The sequence below is a fragment of the Arachis ipaensis genome, chromosome B5, assembly GCF_059453495.1.
Source record: "Arachis ipaensis isolate K30076 ecotype BB chromosome B5, ASM5945349v1, whole genome shotgun sequence".
NCBI classification, from domain to species: domain Eukaryota; kingdom Viridiplantae; phylum Streptophyta; class Magnoliopsida; order Fabales; family Fabaceae; genus Arachis; species Arachis ipaensis.
The window spans coordinates 3,941,002-3,960,320 of record NC_142440.1 but is presented as its reverse complement, the minus strand read 5'-3'; the positions used below and the strand labels follow the sequence as shown (position 1 = coordinate 3,960,320).

The window sequence follows — 19,319 nt, the reverse complement described above, 5'->3', positions numbered from 1 at the left end:
GTAGCCTAAAAGTCAAATCTAATAACTGGATATTAATTGTTTTGTTCACTAGGCAGGAGCATATTCATATAGTATTTGCTATTTAGATAAATAAAACAACGAGTAAACAAGAAAGGCACAAATTTGAAAGTATAAACTTTTGTATGCATTTGATTGATTGTATTTGTACACATATATATATACACATATGGTAGATCAAAATTGGTATTCTGAAGAGAGTGTGTATTCTATTGGGATAATATGTTCAAAAAGTATGTTCTAGTCTTAATCATGCGCCTAAATAAGTTCTCCAAACCACTCTCAATGCTTTCAATAGCAATCTCCAAAGCCTCTAATTGTTCATTGGAAGCTTGAATCTGGGAGCCTTTAGCACCTTCATTTAAGAGGGTGTTCAAAGCTGCATCCACCAATTGCAATTCATTGCCACTCTCTGAGTTCACTTCTCCCTTTTGCATCAACTTGTTCATCCATTTGCTTGCCTTTGACTTTGAAGGACCACCCAAGAATGATAGCAGACATTGGAAGACACACATGCTCATTGCTATCACTTCGCTTAGAATGCTAAGATCTTGATGCTGATTGAAGATTCCATATTTGCTTTGTAGGTGCTTCAAAGATGTGATCAACTTGTTGACATTCTTCCTCATCTTCTTTGAGGAGGAATTGTATTCGGCTATGCTCTTTTCAATGCATGAGTCTCCCTTTCTTCTTCTAAGAGATGAATGAAGGGATTGTACATTCTCCTTGATCTGCATGACAGTGTCCCTTGCGATGCCACACACATCCAAGACTTTGATTGAGCCATCCAAGATCTCTTGGAAGCATTTCTCACTTTGATGATTAGAAATAGCCTTCTGGGTTGAACCAACATTGAGAAGTATACATCTTCCAACATGGACAAGCCTTTGACAACCGACTCAGATGTGCAGGTTGCTTCAAAGTTCCTGAGGTTGTTCAACTGCTCTTGCACTCTTGAGGACCATGGATGAGATCCATTTGGCAAACTGTTTGATCGAACATGCAATTTGCTTGCCATTGTTCTTTTTCTTTCTTTTGGAGGAAGCTCAATGCTGTTTGTTTTCTATAGTCTAAGCCCTTTGACACCTCTCCTTATATAGGGTCTATTCAATTATTCATAATTTGATTCCATAGACCAACTTAAGAGATAATACAGTTCACTAATCTTAATCATGTGTAAAAAGCATGTGAAGCATGCATTATTCTGTTGGAATATGGTAAGCTTGTCCCATCTCTGCCTAACATGTGATACTTTTGCATCAAATTATTCAAAGTGAATGGTTTTTGAAACTCTGAAGTTTATTATCTGGCATGTCCCCATTACACATCACCTAATGTGTATATAATATAATCCATGCTTCTTCAGAGATTGTCTCAAAATCATGAGGTTGGAACTGTGCAACATGGATTAAATTATTCATCTTTGCAAAGTTAAGATCCACATTTTGTGATATAAAGAATGGTTTAATATCCGACAGATAAGTTTGTTGAGAATAAGAAAACATACTGATGAGCAGATTAGAAGCAGTAGAGTAATTTTTAAGTGTGTGCACGAATAACACGTATTATTCATGTCTCCCCTTCCTATTATCAGAATCTCCTTCATCATGTAGTATCAGACCGCACCTCCAAACACCTCCTCGCAGACAGCACCACCGTTGCGGACAGCACCACCGTTGCGGACAGCATCACCCAGAACCACACAGCAGCCAGCACCACTGTCGCAGGCAGAACCACCCACAGCACTGTTTTTGGCTTCGCGGAGACAGCAGCACCCAACCACCCACAACATCGTTTCTAGCCTCGCGGAAAGCACCTAGCCACCGAGTCAAGTCAGATATAGAGTCTCCGATTTAGGTATTCAATTTTTGTTCAATAATCATTGATTCATTGTTGTTGATTATTGTTCATTGTTCAATTTCTGTTTCAGTGTATATTCTTTGCTGATTGTTACTCATTATTTATTTGTTGTTGATTTACTAAAATTATTGTTCATTGTTTAATAATTATTGTTCATTGTTTAATTTATTTGTTGTTGATTTACTGAAATTGCTTCTGATTGTGATTCACTGTTCAATGTATTTATTGTTGTGTTTTTGCTTCCGATTTTTTAAGCAGAAAATGTGAGAAGGACAATGAAAGAGAGGTCTTCACTAGGAGAGAAAGCTGCTGTAAGTTAAATGGCTCCTTTTATGTTCAAAATTTCCTATCAATGGATTCTAAGATTTCAAAATGTAAAAGGAACATAAAGCGTCTTACTACGTGCCAATAGATTTGTGGTTCTCAAATTTTCTCCATATATAAACTATCAATATAGAGAAAATAACACTGGTGAAAATAACACAAATCTACAGCTTCCAGCTAGCAGGAAAAGAATCTTTATTAAGAATATATGCACTTTTCTTTTCTACAGCTTTATACAAGTTCAAAGTTCAAACAAAACTCAACAAGTGAGCCAATTGTTATTCTTTTCTACAGCTTTATACAAGTTCAAAGTTCAAACAAAACTCAACAGTGAGCCAATTGTTAACTCACCAGTATGAATCTAACTTGAGCATCTAAATCAGTCACAATAAATTTTCACCAAATTATTTTGCAGTTTTTCATTCAAACAGCATGTGAACTTCTAAGTAACACAGATGGCCAGTAAAAAAACATATTGATAGTATATATGGAGAAAATTTGAGAACCACAAACCTATTGGCACGTAGGTAAGACGTGTTCCTTTTACATTTTAAAATCTTAGACTCCATTGTAAGGAAATTTTGAACATAAAACGAGCCATTTAACTTACAGCACACTCCAAACAGCTTTCTCTCTCAGTGAAAGCCTTTCTTTCATTGTCCTTCTCACATTTTCTGCTTAAAAAATCAAGCAAAAACACAACAATAAATACATTGAACAAATAAATTAAACAGTAAATCACAATCAGAAGCAATTTTAGTAAATCAACAACAAATAAATAATAAGCAACAATCAGCAAAGAATATACACTGAAACAGAAATTGAACAATAAACAATAATCAACAACAATGAATCAATTATTATTGAACAAAAATTGAATACCTAACTCGGAGACCCTATATCTGACTTGATTCGGTGACTGGGTGCTTTCAACGAAGCCAGAATCGATGCTTTGGGTGGCTGGGTGGTGCTGTCTCCACGAAGCCAGAAACGGTGCTGTGGGTGGTGTTGTCCGCGACAGTAGTGCTAGCTGCTGGGTGGTTCCGGGTGGTGCTGTCTGCGACGGTGGTGCTCTCTGCGAGGAGGTGCTGGGAGGTGCTGTTTGCGAGGAGGCGCTGGGAGGAAGGGATCGGCGGCACTGGGAGGTGGTGGGAGGAAGGGGTTCGCTGGCGGTGGGAGGAGCTGGAAGGAAGTGGGTTCGCGCAGGCTGGCGGTGGGAGTGGGTTTCGAGAGTAGAGTGCAGACTGCAGAGTGAGTGTTGCGGCTAGGTTTAAGTCAAGTTTGGGTGTGGGTGGGGGTGGGGGAGGGTTGGTTTTTGTTAGGCTTTTGTGAACCGGTTCGGTTCGGTTAGAGTTTTTAGTATTAGAACCGAAAATCGAACCGAACCGTAATAAAAACAGCAAAACCTAATTTTTTCGGTTTTCGATTTGTTTAGTTTTCAATTTTTTCGATTCGGTTGGTCGGTTTTGTTCGGTCCAAATCGATTTTAAACATCCCTATCCAAAATATTATATTGATTTTGAAATAAATAGCACTGTATGAGCTAAGGGAAGCATAAAACATGATCAAGAGAATATAGTGTATAAATTCTAAAATTTTTGTTGTATTTGATTGTGTAACTATTAAATGGATACATGTACAAATAAATGAGATCAAAATTTTTAATCCTTATAACATCCTCAAAATTTTGGATGCTTTTGTAGGATCTAGAGACAAAAAAAAAAGATTATGTAGATTCTTTCTCTATTGAGTCATGATGTTCAAAAGAGATGCTCTTGTTTTGATCATGCACCTAAATAAGTTCTCCAGACCAATTTCAATGCTTTCAATGGCATCCTCCAAAACCTCCAATCTGTTAGATGCTATCTGCATGCTGAACCATGAGCACCATCATTGAGAAGGGTGCTTAAAGTTGAATCCACCAATTGCAATTCATTCAAATTCTCTTCCTTGTGGATCAATTTGTTCATCCATTTGGTTGCCTTTGACTTTGAAGGAAGACCACCCAAGAATGAGAGAAGGAATTGAAAGACAGACATGTTCATTGCAATCACTTCCCTTTGAATACTAGCATCTTGAAGTTGATTCAAGAGTGGAGATGCTCTAAGTTTATTTTGTAAATGCTTCAAAGACGTGATCAGCTTGTTGAGATTCTTCCTTGTCTTCTTTGAAAAGGAACTGTACTTAGATACACTTTTTTCAATGCATGAATCAACCTTTCTTCTTCTACTATCCCATGTTTACTATTAAGTTCTTGTTTATTAAAGGAAGATGGTGTTACCAAGTCTCTTGAGTCTCATTCTATGTATACCATAGGACATAGGAGGAGCCACTAAATGATTCATAGATGAATGCTTCTTAAAGGCATCAACACACACTGACATACAACTCACCAATCATGTGATTCATGCATGCATTCAAATCCTTGGTATATGTGAAGCTTGTCACATCTCTTCCAAACATTATTCTCTTATTATTATTATTATTATTATTATATGGTGCTACCTATCATGTCCTCATAGTGTTTGCAATCAGAAAACCTCATTAGTCATAAAAAACATTGCCTTGTATTGCTGCCACATTAACACCCTCCCTATCTCAATCTCATATGTTTTATTTGTTGAGATCCATATCCATTGGATGTGACGTGAACATCACAAAGTAGTTGATTAGAAAGGGGAGGAAGGAACTGAGGCTACTATCAACTAATAAGGCCAACAATTAGTATAGTAGCGGCAACTAGTATAGCAGCGGTATAATGGTTTGTTAAAATTTAAGAATATTTGTCCTACTTTATAGTTTATTGTGAATTTATGATTTTATATTTATAATTAGTTAGGAGTTAAGTGTCCCATAAAAATTTTTATAGGAGTTTATTTGTCCTACTTTACTATAGAGTATTAATAATATGACAGGAGGTATTTTGTCTTTTGGAATGGTTCCTTTACACATAATCAATTAATGTTACACGTAAGCATAATTTATTAATTTTGATTGGAGAGTTTATCAGAGGCCAAAAAATATGACAAAATTAGTGGTTAAATTAAATTCTCTTTAAGAGGAAGTTAAATCAAATTCATTGAATAACAATCTGTGAGAGAAAGTACCTCAATTATTATAAATCATTAAAGACATAGTCCAAAATGAAACAAAAACATTATACATTATGGAAACTAGAAAATGAAAGACACTGGATCAACATCAGTTAGAGTTGTCATAACAATTTTCTTCCACTAGAGAATCCACCATATTGTTCTATTTTGAAAATAAAAACCATTGAGGCAATTATTATGACAAAATTATTTTTAGGGATAAATAAGTCAGTACCATTGTTGATATTTGATGAATAACTAATCCTTGATTTATTACAATTTTTAGTCTCTAAAATTTTTATTGAGATATTTTTCCTTCTTTTTCTGCTCTGGTGTAGGATTTATAAAATTTGGAAACCAATTTTATTCGGCCAACATTTCTCTCTCTCTTTAACTTTCTCTTTTCCTTTACTTAATCTTTGCTCATCCACTACTTCGTTGATATTTTTCACAAGAAATCTTGACAAATATGAAATATCTATGATCCTATATAACAAACAGCAAGAACAGTACTGAATGTCCTTTATGTACTTGGAAATTTCACAAGAATATTGAGCTAAATATTGGTATCAACATTCTTTATGATATGCTAAAAGTTAAAACCAGATTAATACTACATGATGGAGATTTTGATAATAAGAAGGGGAGACATGAAGACTACATGTTATTCGTGCACACACTTAAAAATTACTCAAATGCTCATAATTGGTCCATCATTATGTTCTCTTAATCTCAACAAACTTATCTGTCATATATTAGTTAGCATTCTCCATATCACAAAATGTGGATCTCAACCTTATCAGAAAAGTGTAATTTAATCCATGTTGCATAGTTCCAACCTCATGATTTGAGACAATCTCTGAAGCAGCATGAATTATATTATATATTTGGAATCAAAGGGGTTAGTGTGGCAGCATAGGAGCCACATTAGGTGATGAGTAATGGGACATGCCAGATAATACACTTCATAGTTTCCAAAACCATTTCACTTTGAATAATTTGATGCAAAAGTATCACATGTTAGGCAGAGATGGGACAAGCTTACCATATTCCAAGAGAATAATGCATGCTTCACATGCTTTCTACACATGATTAAGATTGGTGAACCGTATTATTTCTTAAGTTGGTCTATGGAATCAAATTGTGAATAATTGAATAGACCCTATATAAGGAGAGATGTCAAAGGGCTTAGACTACAAAAAACAAACAGCATTGAGCTTCCTCCAAAAGAAAGAAAAAGAACAATGGCAAGCAAATTGCATGTTCGATCAAACAGTTTGCCAAATGGATCTCATCCATGCTCCTCAAGAGTGCAAGAGCAGTTGAACAACCTCAGGAACTTTGAAGCAACCTGCACATCTGAGTCGGTTGTCAAAGGCTTGTCCATGTTGGAAGATGTATACTTCTCAATGGACAATCTTCTCAATGTTGGTTCAACCCAGAAGGCTATTTCTGATCATCAAAGTGAGAAATGCTTCCAAGAGATCTTGGATGGCTCAATCAAAGTCTTGGATGTGTGTGGCATTGCAAGGGACACTGTCATGCAGATCAAGGAGAATGTACAATCCCTTCATTCATCTCTTAGAAGAAGAAAGGGAGACTCATGCATTGAAAAGTGCATAGCCGAATACAATTCCTCCTCAAAGAAGATGAGGAAGAATGTCAACAAGTTGATCACATCTTTGAAGCACCTACAAAGCAAATATGGAATCTTAAATCAGCATCAAGATCTTAGCATTCTAAGCGAAGTGATAGAAATGAACAAGTGTGTCATCCAATGTCTGCTATCATTCTTGGTTGGTCCTTCAAAGTCAAAGGCAAGCAAATGGATGAACAAGTTGATGCAAAAGGGAGAAGTGAACTCAGAGAGTGGCAATGAATTGCAATTGGTGGATGCAGCTTTGAACACCCTCTTAAATGAAGGTGCTAAAGGCTCCCAGATTCAAGCTTTCAATGAACAATTACAGGCTTTGGAGATTGCTATTGAAAGCATTGAGAGTGGTTTGGAGAACTTATTTAGGCGCATGATTAAGACTAGAACATCCCTTTTGAACATATTATCCCAATAGAATACACACTATCTTCACAATACCAATTTTGATCTACCATATGTCTATATATATATGTGTACAAATACAATCAAATCAAATGCATACAAAAGTCTATACTCTCAAATTTGTGCCTTTCTTGTTTACTCCTTGTTTTATTTATCTAAATAGCAAATACTATATGAATATGCTCCTGCCTAGTGAACAAAACAATTAAGGAGAGTGTTAGGGGAACAATGAAAATTTTGAACAACATGAACAACCACCAATCAAATGAAAATATACTACACCCTAATTTAATACTACTAATTAAATTTACTCTTTTAACCCTATTAATTTACATTGTTTACACATTGTTCAAAAATCTTGTTTGTTACCTATACTTTTCCAACAATTAATATCCAGTTATTAGATTTGACTTTTAGCATTCAAGTAAAAGAAAAAAAAAATTCAAATTTCCCAAATTTATTAACCTGCTTACTTGAAGTACAAACTAAATCTATAGCAGCTTTTACTGTCCATATTTTTATCAAGATTAGTCACAAAACTCTTCTTTTCTTTGTTTTCCTTTGGTATTTTGTTACATTTGTTATTATTATTTTTTTTGGGGGGGGGGGGGGTCGGTCTTTCTTTCTTTTGTTTGATAATAAACAGAAGAAACTTGATTGAATTTGAAAATATTGAAACAAATTAAGAGCATGCACTCTTGAATCAACAACAAGATCTTAGCATTCCAGGAAAGTGATAGTGATGATTGATGAACATACATGTCTGCCTTCCAAGAAAGAGAGATTATTTTGTGAAAAATGTTAACGCTTTTATTTAATTACATATTTAAAACTTTAAAATCCTTCAGGTAGAAGATAATTGAGTTAAATACTTTTAATTCTATAGTAATAAATTATTAGAAAGAAATTATGATAATAAGAAAGGGATACATGACTTAAGAACTACTCCAATGCTGCTAATCTGTCCATCATTATGTTCTCTTAATCTTAACAAACTTATCTGTCATATATATTATTACCATTCTCCATATCACAATCCAGATCCCAGCATCTCAAAAATTTGTAATTTAATCCAATTTTGCATAGCTCCAACCCCCTCATATTGAGACAATCTCTGAAGCAGCATCAACTATATATTATTCGGAATCAAAGAGGGTAATGTATTAATGGGGAGCAAGTTGAGGCACATTAGGTGGTGTCATTTAATAAACTTTGAAACCATGTAACTTTCAATAATGTTATTGTTTTTGTTAGGCAGAGATGTGACAAGCTTAACATATTCCAATAAAGTATATGCATGATCCACATGCTTTCTGGTTTATACACTTTGATTATAAGATAGGTGAGTTGTAATGTTTCTTTTGTTAGCCTATGGAATCAAATCATGAATAATTGAATAGCCCCTATATAAAGAGTTTCAATGGACTTGGACTGCAGAACACAAGCATTGAACTTACTTCAAAAAAAGAACAAACAAGAAAAGAGTAGTGACAATGGCAAGCAAGTTGCATGTTCGATCAAACAGTTTGCCAAATGGATCTCATCCATGCTCCTCCAGAGTAAGAGATAAATTGAAGAACCTCAAGGCTTTCGAAGCAACTTCGACAACTGAGTCAATTGTCACTAGCTTGTCCTTTTTGGAAGATCTATACTCTTCTTTGGATGATCTTCTCAATGTTGCATCAACCCAAAAGGTCATCTCTCAACAACAAGGTGACAAATGCATTGAAGAAATCTTGGATGGATCCATGAAGGTCTTGGATATATGTGGCATCACAAGGGACACAGTTATGCAGATCAAGGAGAATGTGCAATTCCTTCATTCAGCTCTTAGAAGGAGAAAGGATGATTCAACCATCGAAACAAGCATAGCTGAATACAATTCCTTCTCAAAGAAGATGAAGAAAAATGTCAACAAGGTGATCACATCCTTGAAGCAGCTACAAAGCAAATTCGGAGCATCTCAACTGTTGAATGAAGAAGTGATGAGAGTTTCAAGAGAAGTGATTGCAATGAATGTGTCTATCTTCCAATCCCTTTTGACTTTTTTCGCTCGTCCAACTTCGAAGTCAAAGGCAGCCAAATGGATGAACAAGTTGATGCATAAAGGAGTGGTTGCATATGAAGATAACTCAGAGAATTGCAATGAATTGCAATTGGTGGATGCAACTTTGAACATCCTTTTAAAAGAAGGTGCTAATGGTTCCAACATGAAAGTAGGACATGAGCAATTGGAGGCTTTGGAGATTGCAATTGAAAGCATTGAGATTAGATTAGAAAGCTTATTTAGGAGCATGATTAAAACTAAGACATCCCTTTTGAACATATTATCCCAGTAGAGACTATGTTCAACATAAAGCAATTCTGTACATATGTATATAACAAACACAATGCAATAGTTATACAATCAAATCAAATACAGAGAAAATTTTATACTCTATATTTTGGTGCCTTTGTTGTTATTCAATGAAAGTTTATACTTTCATTACAATTGCAGAGTATAGCCAATTGTATAGTGGATTAATTGCTTGTATTAATTTTATCTTCAAAAACTAAAGTATTAACTTTTGGCAACTACTCACATGAAGATGCTAAAAACATCTTTTTATGAAGATTCTTGTATTAAAAGTGTACTTTGTTTGTTTAGCCACACTTTGAAAAAAATAACACTTTTGTAACACATCAAAATCAAACCATACATTTCATCATCTAATGGTAAAAAAGAAGCATCTTCATATGAAGACAATAATAAAATCTTCATGGTAGTATCCACCTTAACTTTTCACTCCATCTTTTGTTCTAAATTATTTGCACCAACCAATATTATAGACATAATAAATATAGTGCATGAAGTTTTCTTTTGTATCATACAACTATTGCATTTACAACCTCTCTATATCCCAAAAATTGGGATGCATAAGAGGATTTGAACATAATCTAATTAAAGAGAAAGCATGTTCATTGCTATGACTTTCCTTAGAATATTAAGATTTTGATGCTCAAAATATGCTTGTTTCGATAGTTCAATTTTTCCCTTTTCGGTTTCTAAATTTTAGGGTATTAAATATATAAATAGTTTTTCAAAAATAATACGTATATATCAAATATCAACCACTAAATTAGCACAAAATACATATTAAAAATATAAAACATATCATGATTATTTTTTTTGTGTGTACGGTTGATATTTTTATTTTATTTACAAAAATATTATGTACACATTAAAAATAAGTTATCATGTATTTATATATATATATATTATTTAATATATATTTTATATTTTTATATTAATAATTAAATTAATGACTTTTTTTATATACACCAAGCATCTTTGTTTTTGTTTATTCTAATTTTCTTTTATTTTGATTTCTTATGAAATCTCTTGCCAAAAAACTAATCCGTCTGATATTTTGATTTGTTATAAAGGCCCAATTTTCTAATTGGGCCAAATTCTATCTATTAATAGTCCTGTGGAAAGCAGAGATCAAAGCCTGATCATGAAGCAGGCCTATGCCTACCAAAAGAATTCAAATTATTTCCTTTTGATACTTTATAAAAAAAAATCTACACATAAACTAAGCCCATAAAATCCGGTCCAATAAAAACGTCAAAATAATAATAAGTTGAAGACGACCCATCACAAAAGATATAGAAGACGACCATAGTCTCTTAACAAAAATACAAGGAGCATAATCATGCACAAAAATTTGTTAGATAAAAAAAAGTAAGAGAAGATAATAGTATAAATGTATAATACCGGGCTAATTTTTTTTGTAATAGATTGGAGGAGTGTGTTATGCATAATTATAGAGAGTTGGAGTGTTTCTTATGGATATGAAGACAATTTTTTTTAAATTAAAAACTATAAATTAGAGACTCAGATTTGAGTAGGAATAAAAAATTGAGGGTCAGATTTTGGGTAAAGATAAAAAACTGAAGGTCAATTTTGAGTATAAAAACAAAAAAAAAAATTCAAAAAATCTAATTGGAAGATTCGATTTGCATGTTTAAAAAATTTTTCAGCATTAAAATACAAATCTAACCCTCAAATTTGTAAACTTTAAAAATAAAAAATAAAAATCACAAATCTAATTATCGAATTTATAGTATTCATACAAAATAACAATACACTAAATTTATATATTATTGAAAAACACTAACTGTACTACAATACAAAAAATAAAAAAGCCTCATTTCCCTTCATTCTTTTTAAGTAATGTTATTACCTACAACTACAAGTTACTCTACTTTTAGGTAATGCACGATTTAATATGCATTAACCAGTCTAAATTTTCAATTTATTATACTAAGTCAAATAGTGAATTAACCTTAGCCTGCTTAAGCCAAAGAGAAAATGGATAAATTATATGCTATTTACCTTAAGTAATACAATAATATGTGTTTCAAAGTATGCTTACATATTGTCCTGCTATGCTTTAGTACCTATAATATGATATCATGACTAATGTGAAGAAAAAATAATTTTGTTAATAAAAAACATATCAAAGTAATTATTGTGTTTTGTTAAATAGAACATGCTCGATAGCCCCAAAAAGGGACTTAGTTGTTAGAATAATGTGATATATTATTCAAATTTTGATGGAAAAGCTCCATCCCCTAAATTAATTATTAGTGTTTGATCAAATAATTGTATCTATCTCTTTAAAAAAAAAAAATTGTTTATTCCAATTTGGTAGATTTAAAATTTAATGTATCTAAAAATTTTGAATGTATCAAATTTTACGAAGTGCAAAAAAATTTTGTATTAGGCTTTAAGTGGCATTGACAGGATCTAACTTTCAAGAAAAAATAATGAATATAAAAACTTTTAATAGACAAAATTGAATTCAGAATCATGATTCTCTCATTCAAAATCCTTAAGAGTTAAAACTCGGATTACATGATCATTCTTAAATTTACAAAAGACATTGAATTTATATGTACCTCACTCAGAATCATTATGCTAATTAATTACTAATGAGTAAGCATATTAAGAAATGAAACTCTATTTCTTACTAAACATCTAAACATACAATTTAATCCACCCTCTAATCCATCAAGATCAGTATTTAGTGTCTCTAGCACTCTCAATGCTCCTTGAACTTCATTCTTAATTGAATCACCACCATTTTTCTCTCTTCCAAGGAGAGAACAAAGAGCAGTGTTGAGATCTGCTACCACTCCATCATTGTTCTTATTCTGTTCCTTGTTTGAAGAAGAAAAAAACAATCTTTTTGGCTTCAACTTTGAGATCAAAGATGACCCTTTTGTTCCAAGTGTTGGCATTGACATGAACAATAGAAGAGAACAAAATATAGATGTGGTTATAGTTCTTGATTCTCTTAGAACTCTAGCAAAGAACACTAGATTCTGATCTTGACCCAACAAAGAAGAAATTGAACTATCTTTGTTGCTTTCCATTTTCTTTAGCATACCAAGTTGCTTAGTGATTTCTTTCTTTGCCTTCTTTCTGAAGCATTCATAAGCAGAAACACTGCTTTCAACAATGCTTGAATCTCCTCTTCTTGTTCGTCGAATCGCCAATTGAAGCAACTGAACTTGTTCCCTTAGAGCTAACAACAAATCCCTTGAAGAACCACAAGCATCAAGCAATGTAACTGATCCACTTAATGCCTCTTCTACAAGCTTTCCATCTTGGTGATGCAAAAGAGCTTGTTGAGTTTGTGTAGATTGAAGAAGTTCCTCCATGAAGTTGTACAAATCAGCAAGAACAACCAAACCATTCTGAATTGTCTCTGCATCAAAGCAACTAGTGCTTGAAACAGATTGGGAAGAATAAGAATGTGGTTTAAGGTGTGTGAATAGTGATTCAATTCTTTGAGAAGAAGGGTGTGTTCTTGAGGGAAAACTAATAGACCTTACTGGTTGATGTGAAAAGGGTAATTTAGAAATGGCTTCATGATCCATCTTTTTGTTTTTGTTTTAAAGAAAAGAAAGAAAAAGTTTTGAAAACACAAGAATGCTTTAATGCTTGTGACTCATAACATGCCTTAATCCTCCATTCTATTTATACAAGAACATTCACACAATAACCTTAAAAAACTTGTGTTACAAATGTGTGCATGTGATTACTTTTCACAAGGCTTATGTAACATTTTAGGCCAACAATTTGGTAGTTATAGTCACCCTTTTTATTAATTAATCCAATGGCCTAAGATATTGCAACGTAGTACTATGATCAAAATTGTGGTACACAATGCATACAGTGCATTGCTGGTATGTGCTCCCTTGCTTCCCCCCACTATTAAATATTATCCATCAATAATTTCATCTTCAAAAAGGAAACATTATTCAAATACTAATTGTCATGTGTATGATTGAATTGCCAATTCATGTATTGGGTCAAAGAATAATTAGTGATTGATTGATTTAAATATTAGTTTAATTACTCTGTTGGTCCTATAAGTTTACTAAATTTTTAATTAAGTCTCTATATTTTTTAAGGGTAATGTTAGGTAGACAAAAAAAAAAACAGTCAGAACTTGCCTTATTTAGTATTAATTAATTATCGCAACAATTAATAAATATTAAATAAGGCAAGTTATGGCTGTTTTGGCTGATTTTCTTTGGTTACCAAACATTTCCGATTTTTTAATTAGATCCTTATACCATATCAAATTTTGTAACTAAGTTTTTACCGTGATAAAAACGTTGAAATTAACAGAATATTCTATTAAATTATACAAAATATTCAGTTAAATATTAGGCATATTCATTTCGTTTAATAAAATATTCTGTTAATTCTAGTATTTTTGTCATGACAAAAACTTAATTACAAAATTTGATATAGTAAAGATATTAATAAAAATATATAAAAATTTAATTAAAAATTTAATAAAATTATAATTGAATAATTAAACCTTAAATATTTCCTAAGAATAATAACAAGCTCAAACAATGCAGTAGTTGTAGCCTAATGTTGGCAAGCATCATAGGCCAGGAATCTAGGGTAACATTAGAAGGGTTATTAAGGAGACATAGGAGCTATTTTTTTGTTCAAATTGATATAATTAATTTCTTGGTGGCTTATGGCTATGAATAATGGAAACCATAAGGTATTGTGTTGCTAGTGCATTTACTCTAATCGGCAGACATAAGGGTTCAATCAACCATATGATACTATTTTTCCTTCTACATTGGAAATTGAAAATTTGAAACAAAATGTTAACATAATGAAAGCATTGCAACAAATTATATATTTTTTGTGTGACTTATGTTTGATGTGGTGCTTGTGTTAAAAGTAACCAATTAAAAGGGGACATATGTAGAGGAATATCACATGTATATTGTATAGTTCTTCTGCATGCATTTGAAGCTTAAACAACTTTACGTATCAAAATCAATGTATCTAGGAATCATATTCTCTGCTAGACTGTAAGCTTAGGAGTTAGGAACATATTATGATATAGTTGAAGTTACACATCTTTCTATTCAAATATTCAATAATATATTCACATTGTGTTGCCGTACTCACTTACTTCAATAGTATAAAATTATTGTTATTATTGTCCTTGTAGTACATATAGATTTTTCATTTAAAAGGGAAAAGAATAATTTTTTTTCTTTCAATTTAGTTTTGTTACCTGAACTAAATAGGTAATAATATGTATGCATCTTTTTTGGGGCAATTATTTAAAGAAAAAAGTATAGGTAAACAATGAAAATATTAAACAATGTAAACAATAAATATATTAGATGTTCATTTTACTAGTGTACGGATGATTATTTTAATATTAAAATTTAGAGAATTAATTTGAAAGTGTAGTGTGTTTTTATTTGATTGGTGGTTGTTCATATTGTTCAACAAAGTCATTGTCTCCCTAACATTCTCCTTATTTAAATGCTCTTTGTTAAGTCTAAAGTATTGTGTTCTCTTCTTTGAGTGAATATTCCATTTGACCTATGACAATTATCTCGAAAGAATAATGAGGCTCCTAAAAAAAATATCAAATCTGGCCCCTGATCTTTTTTTTTGGGACTGATTAGCCCATGTGCCAAAAAAAATATCGACTTTTTTTTAGTAAAGAGGCCTCGTTGTCCTTTCGAAGTAATTATCATGGGCCGGGTTGGATTTTTTTTTTTTTTGTCAAGGGCCTCATTATCTTTTGAGATAATTGTTAGGAGGTGTTTTGGATTTTTCTCTTCTTTTTATTATATGGATAGATTTTAATTATACATTTGATTATTTGCTAAGTTTTAAATAAATTATTTATGTTTATAAGAGCTATTTATTATTCTAATTGACTAGATTTATTATAATATGATATTTGTGATAATAAAAAAATAAATAATATCACATATTAAAATTTGACTATTTAATTTCGAATATAAATATACAAATTTTTATTTATATATCTTTTATGATTTGGTAAATTTAGTAGGATTTAAATCGCAAAAGAAAAAAAAAAGAACATTAAATAAAGAGAGAAACAAACTCTCACCCTTGAAAGTTACTAATAGTTTAAATTGAAATAAATTCAATATTATAATCTTTAAGACTAAAATAACATTTTTTTTTTCTTTTTAATTAAAGGGTGCACGTTATTAGTGTCAGCATATATAGTCACAATAATACTATTCACCAAGAGATGTGGCCAAAAGTAATGGGCTTGCTCCATTATATTTCAAACCATGAAAACATGTCGTGTTCTAAATCTATATAGTTCATGCTTCATGGAACAATGCTGTTATGCCATGTTATGTACTCTACCCTCAATTGCATTGGTATCATAAAGTCTCTTGTTTCTTTGAAGCCATGATTTCAATTTATTTAGGATTTATAAAGGGAGACACCATTTTCATCACCATGTGCACCAAAATTATCATATGCTGCTTCTTACTTTAGAGTTCAGATCAATATGGCAAACTCTGCCACTGCCAGTGAATGAATAGCTTTCTTTGTGCATAGCAGAATGGTCCATCTTTATCCATTATGTAAAAAAAATATTGAAAAATATAAGAATTTATTATTTTTGGCCAAACCGTTATGGATCTGAGCTTCATTTAAGGGTCTATCATTGATAAATGAGTTGCTGCATGCACAATGTGAAATTCGAAACCTTAACACTTGTGATATGTGCTTCAAAGGTTCATGATATAAAGAGTTCAAATATTATTTAAAAATTATTAGGTTATATTTTTAAAATGTTCAATTTAATTCGATATATTTTAATTTTGTTTCTTTAGTTACTAAATTGAGCTTTATGTTACAGGTTTAGGGTTTTTCTTTATTTTTAAGCCTGATAAGAGGTTATAAATACCTCGTAAACTATTATAATCGTCATTCTGTGATTAGATGTGTGAATCCCCTCTTTTGGTTTCGTGATAAAACCATGATATGGACAAGTGAGATTGAGTGAGTCCCTCTCTTATTGCATTAGGGAATCGGATAGAAGGTTAAGGAATTCATTCGATTCAATTCTCAAAAAGTATGATGTGGACAAGTTAGTTAGGTTGAAGAGTCTCTTTCTTGTTGCGTCAAAAAATTAGGTATAAAGTAAAGTGATTCTCTTTATATTTAATTTCAATTTATTCTTTTTGTTTCTATTTCAATTTTAATGTATCTTTCTATTCAATTTTTATTGATGTTTTTTTGTTTATCATTTTTTTTCTTTATTAACTTGTTTAAACGGATAAGTGAGTCGACCCCTCGGCCAATTTAATAAGTTAGTTATCAATTCAATTTTTTTAATCTAGTAATCTAATAAAATATTTTAGTCTATATTTTTAAACATTAATAATTAACTGCAGATAAAAATAATAAAATTTGATGACTCTTTAATATTTTTTTATATAAATATAAAAAAAAATTTATTAGAGAGCAATTATGATAATATGTAGTTGAATAATAACTAGTAAGGGAATCCATTTCTCATCTAAAGGATAAGGATAATATTTAATATCTTGTAGTAATAAAATTGTGCCAAAACTTCATATATGGTTAGTATTTGTGTAAAACCAAAATTTCGCTCATCTTAAGGATACTATTTTTCATTTCCATTATCGTCTTAGGTTAACCATTTTAGGTTTTGACAGAACAAACATTATTTTAGCATGATATGTAGATTGTTAAACTTAAATATCTAACTCATAGATCTCAATTTTTCAGCAGAATTACATAAAGGTCGGTAGTATTTAGTTTCAATAATCATGGATTATTTATTATATATATGATAGCATGGCATAAAAATTATAGAATTCATGATTCTTGGGAATGGATCATGTGATTTTTATATAAAGCATGTGTATCCTCATGTGTCTCATGAAAACTGGAAACAATGTCTTGTAATAATAATAATATTATTATTATTATTATTATATTATACATTTATACTTCAAACTTGATCCATGATTTCATGGTTTCCACCTCAGAATTAAAAAGAAAGAAAAATGAAAATGAAGAGATATTAGTAAAAAACATTATTTATAACATTCAAATATTCTTTTAACAATCAAATTTTTATTTATTTTTATCTTATGCATTTTTAAATAGTAGATGTCTAAAATACTAATTTTAGATATTCAAGCAGTTAACAGTTAACACTCTTAATTTTATTGGATTCTCACGTGGAATCAAGGTTCATATTCCGAAGGCCAACCATTACTATTTGTCTATTTTAATAATGCCAAAAATGTTGACATCCATATGAATTGAATACTCCTTAATAATAATAAAATTATTAGTCATACAGCTCTTAGCAAAATATTAATTAAGAGAAATTTTAGCTTTGATTTTTATTCGGAAAATAGGGTAACACGACTCAATTTAGTAGGGGAAAACACCCCTCTCTTTTTTTCTTTCTTTTTTTTTTCGGTAATAATATAAAGCATACTACTAACAAACAATTGAAAAGGTGCTATATAAATAATAGGGCAAAAAACCATATTGAGCCAAAGCAAGAATCTTGTAACCAAAATGCGCCAAATCCAATTTCGTTTCAGCAATAAGCCAAAGTGTATTTTAATATAATTCGAACCAAGCTGGTTCGAATTGCACTCCTTCATAATTCGAACCAACATGGTTCGATTTAGTGTTGTACGTATTTGAATAATTCGAACCACCAAGGTTCGAACTCCTCCCATACATAATTCGAACCACTAAGGTTCGAACTTCTCTAATACATAATTCGAACCAGGGTGGTTCGAATTATGCTTTGTATTCGATTCCATGTAATTCGAACCAGGCCGGTTCGAATTACTCCTAGTGCACTCCTTCATAATTCGAACCAGGCTGGTTCGAATTATGTGTGATTCGACTATATAAGGAGTTCGAATCACCCTCATTCGAACCATTATCCCTCCCCCCTACCCCACAAAATCTCAGAGAAAACGACCCAGATTCTCTCCGAGGAAGACCTGAACGGACTACTCTGCTGATGGGGGACGATCCGGCACAGTTATATCGGTTGGACGGAGTCGCTCATATAGCCGGGGTCATCAACGACGAGGTTAGTACGGAAATATTTTTGATTCAAGCGTTAGTTGTGCCTTAGTGGTTTTGTATCTTGGTTAGACGGTACTTTATGTTAGTGGTTTATGTAGGTGGTTTAGGTGAGGGGATTATGTAGGTGGTTTATGATAGTGGTTTAAGCTAGCGGTATAAGTTAGTGGTTTATGTTAGTGGTTTAGGATGGTGGTTTAGGGTAGTGGTTTTTGTTAGTGGTTTAAGTCAGTGGTTTTTGGTAGTGGTTTATGTTGGTGGTTTATGTTAGCGGTTTTTGTTAGCGGTTTTTGCAAGCGGTTTTTATATGTGGTTTAGGGTAGTTGTTTAATGCTAGGTGGTTTAAGTAAGCCGGTTTATTAAATTTGTTTCTTGTTAATGGCTCTCGTTAATTGTGGTATATGCTAGCGGTTTAGTTGTGTGGTTTAGGGTTTGTTTTCCAGTTAGTTATCTTTCATGTAATGTTATGCTGTTTAATTTAGCGAAATGGTTAATGTAAACCGGTTTA

General features: G+C 31.9%; 3 protein-coding genes and 2 pseudogenes across 4 annotated transcripts; 2 read left to right on the top strand and 3 right to left on the bottom strand.

Annotated features, from left to right (window-relative positions):
- Positions 1 to 125: 125 nt before the first annotated feature.
- On the bottom strand, positions 126 to 3,471 carry LOC107642524 (uncharacterized; annotated as a pseudogene). Its single transcript, XR_015883776.1, has 2 exons — positions 1,526 to 3,471; positions 126 to 1,412 (listed from the first exon to the last, which is right to left on the bottom strand). The product of XR_015883776.1 is annotated as an uncharacterized LOC107642524 (transcript).
- Positions 3,472 to 3,945: 474 nt separating this feature from the next.
- On the bottom strand, positions 3,946 to 4,665 carry LOC107639978 (uncharacterized; annotated as a pseudogene).
- Positions 4,666 to 6,506: 1,841 nt separating this feature from the next.
- Positions 6,507 to 7,363, top strand: LOC107641632 (uncharacterized). Its single transcript, XM_016345115.3, has one exon. The coding sequence runs from the start codon at positions 6,539 to 6,541 to the stop codon at positions 7,361 to 7,363; it is 825 nt and encodes a 274-aa protein (XP_016200601.2). The 5' UTR covers positions 6,507 to 6,538.
- Positions 7,364 to 8,843: 1,480 nt separating this feature from the next.
- Positions 8,844 to 9,689, top strand: LOC107641631 (uncharacterized). Its single transcript, XM_016345114.3, has one exon. The coding sequence runs from the start codon at positions 8,844 to 8,846 to the stop codon at positions 9,687 to 9,689; it is 846 nt and encodes a 281-aa protein (XP_016200600.1).
- Positions 9,690 to 12,258: 2,569 nt separating this feature from the next.
- On the bottom strand, positions 12,259 to 13,322 carry LOC107641630 (selection/upkeep of intraepithelial T-cells protein). Its single transcript, XM_016345113.3, has one exon. The coding sequence runs from the start codon at positions 13,276 to 13,278 to the stop codon at positions 12,325 to 12,327; it is 954 nt and encodes a 317-aa protein (XP_016200599.1). The 5' UTR covers positions 13,279 to 13,322; the 3' UTR covers positions 12,259 to 12,324.
- Between the last annotated feature and the right edge of the window lie 5,997 nt (positions 13,323 to 19,319).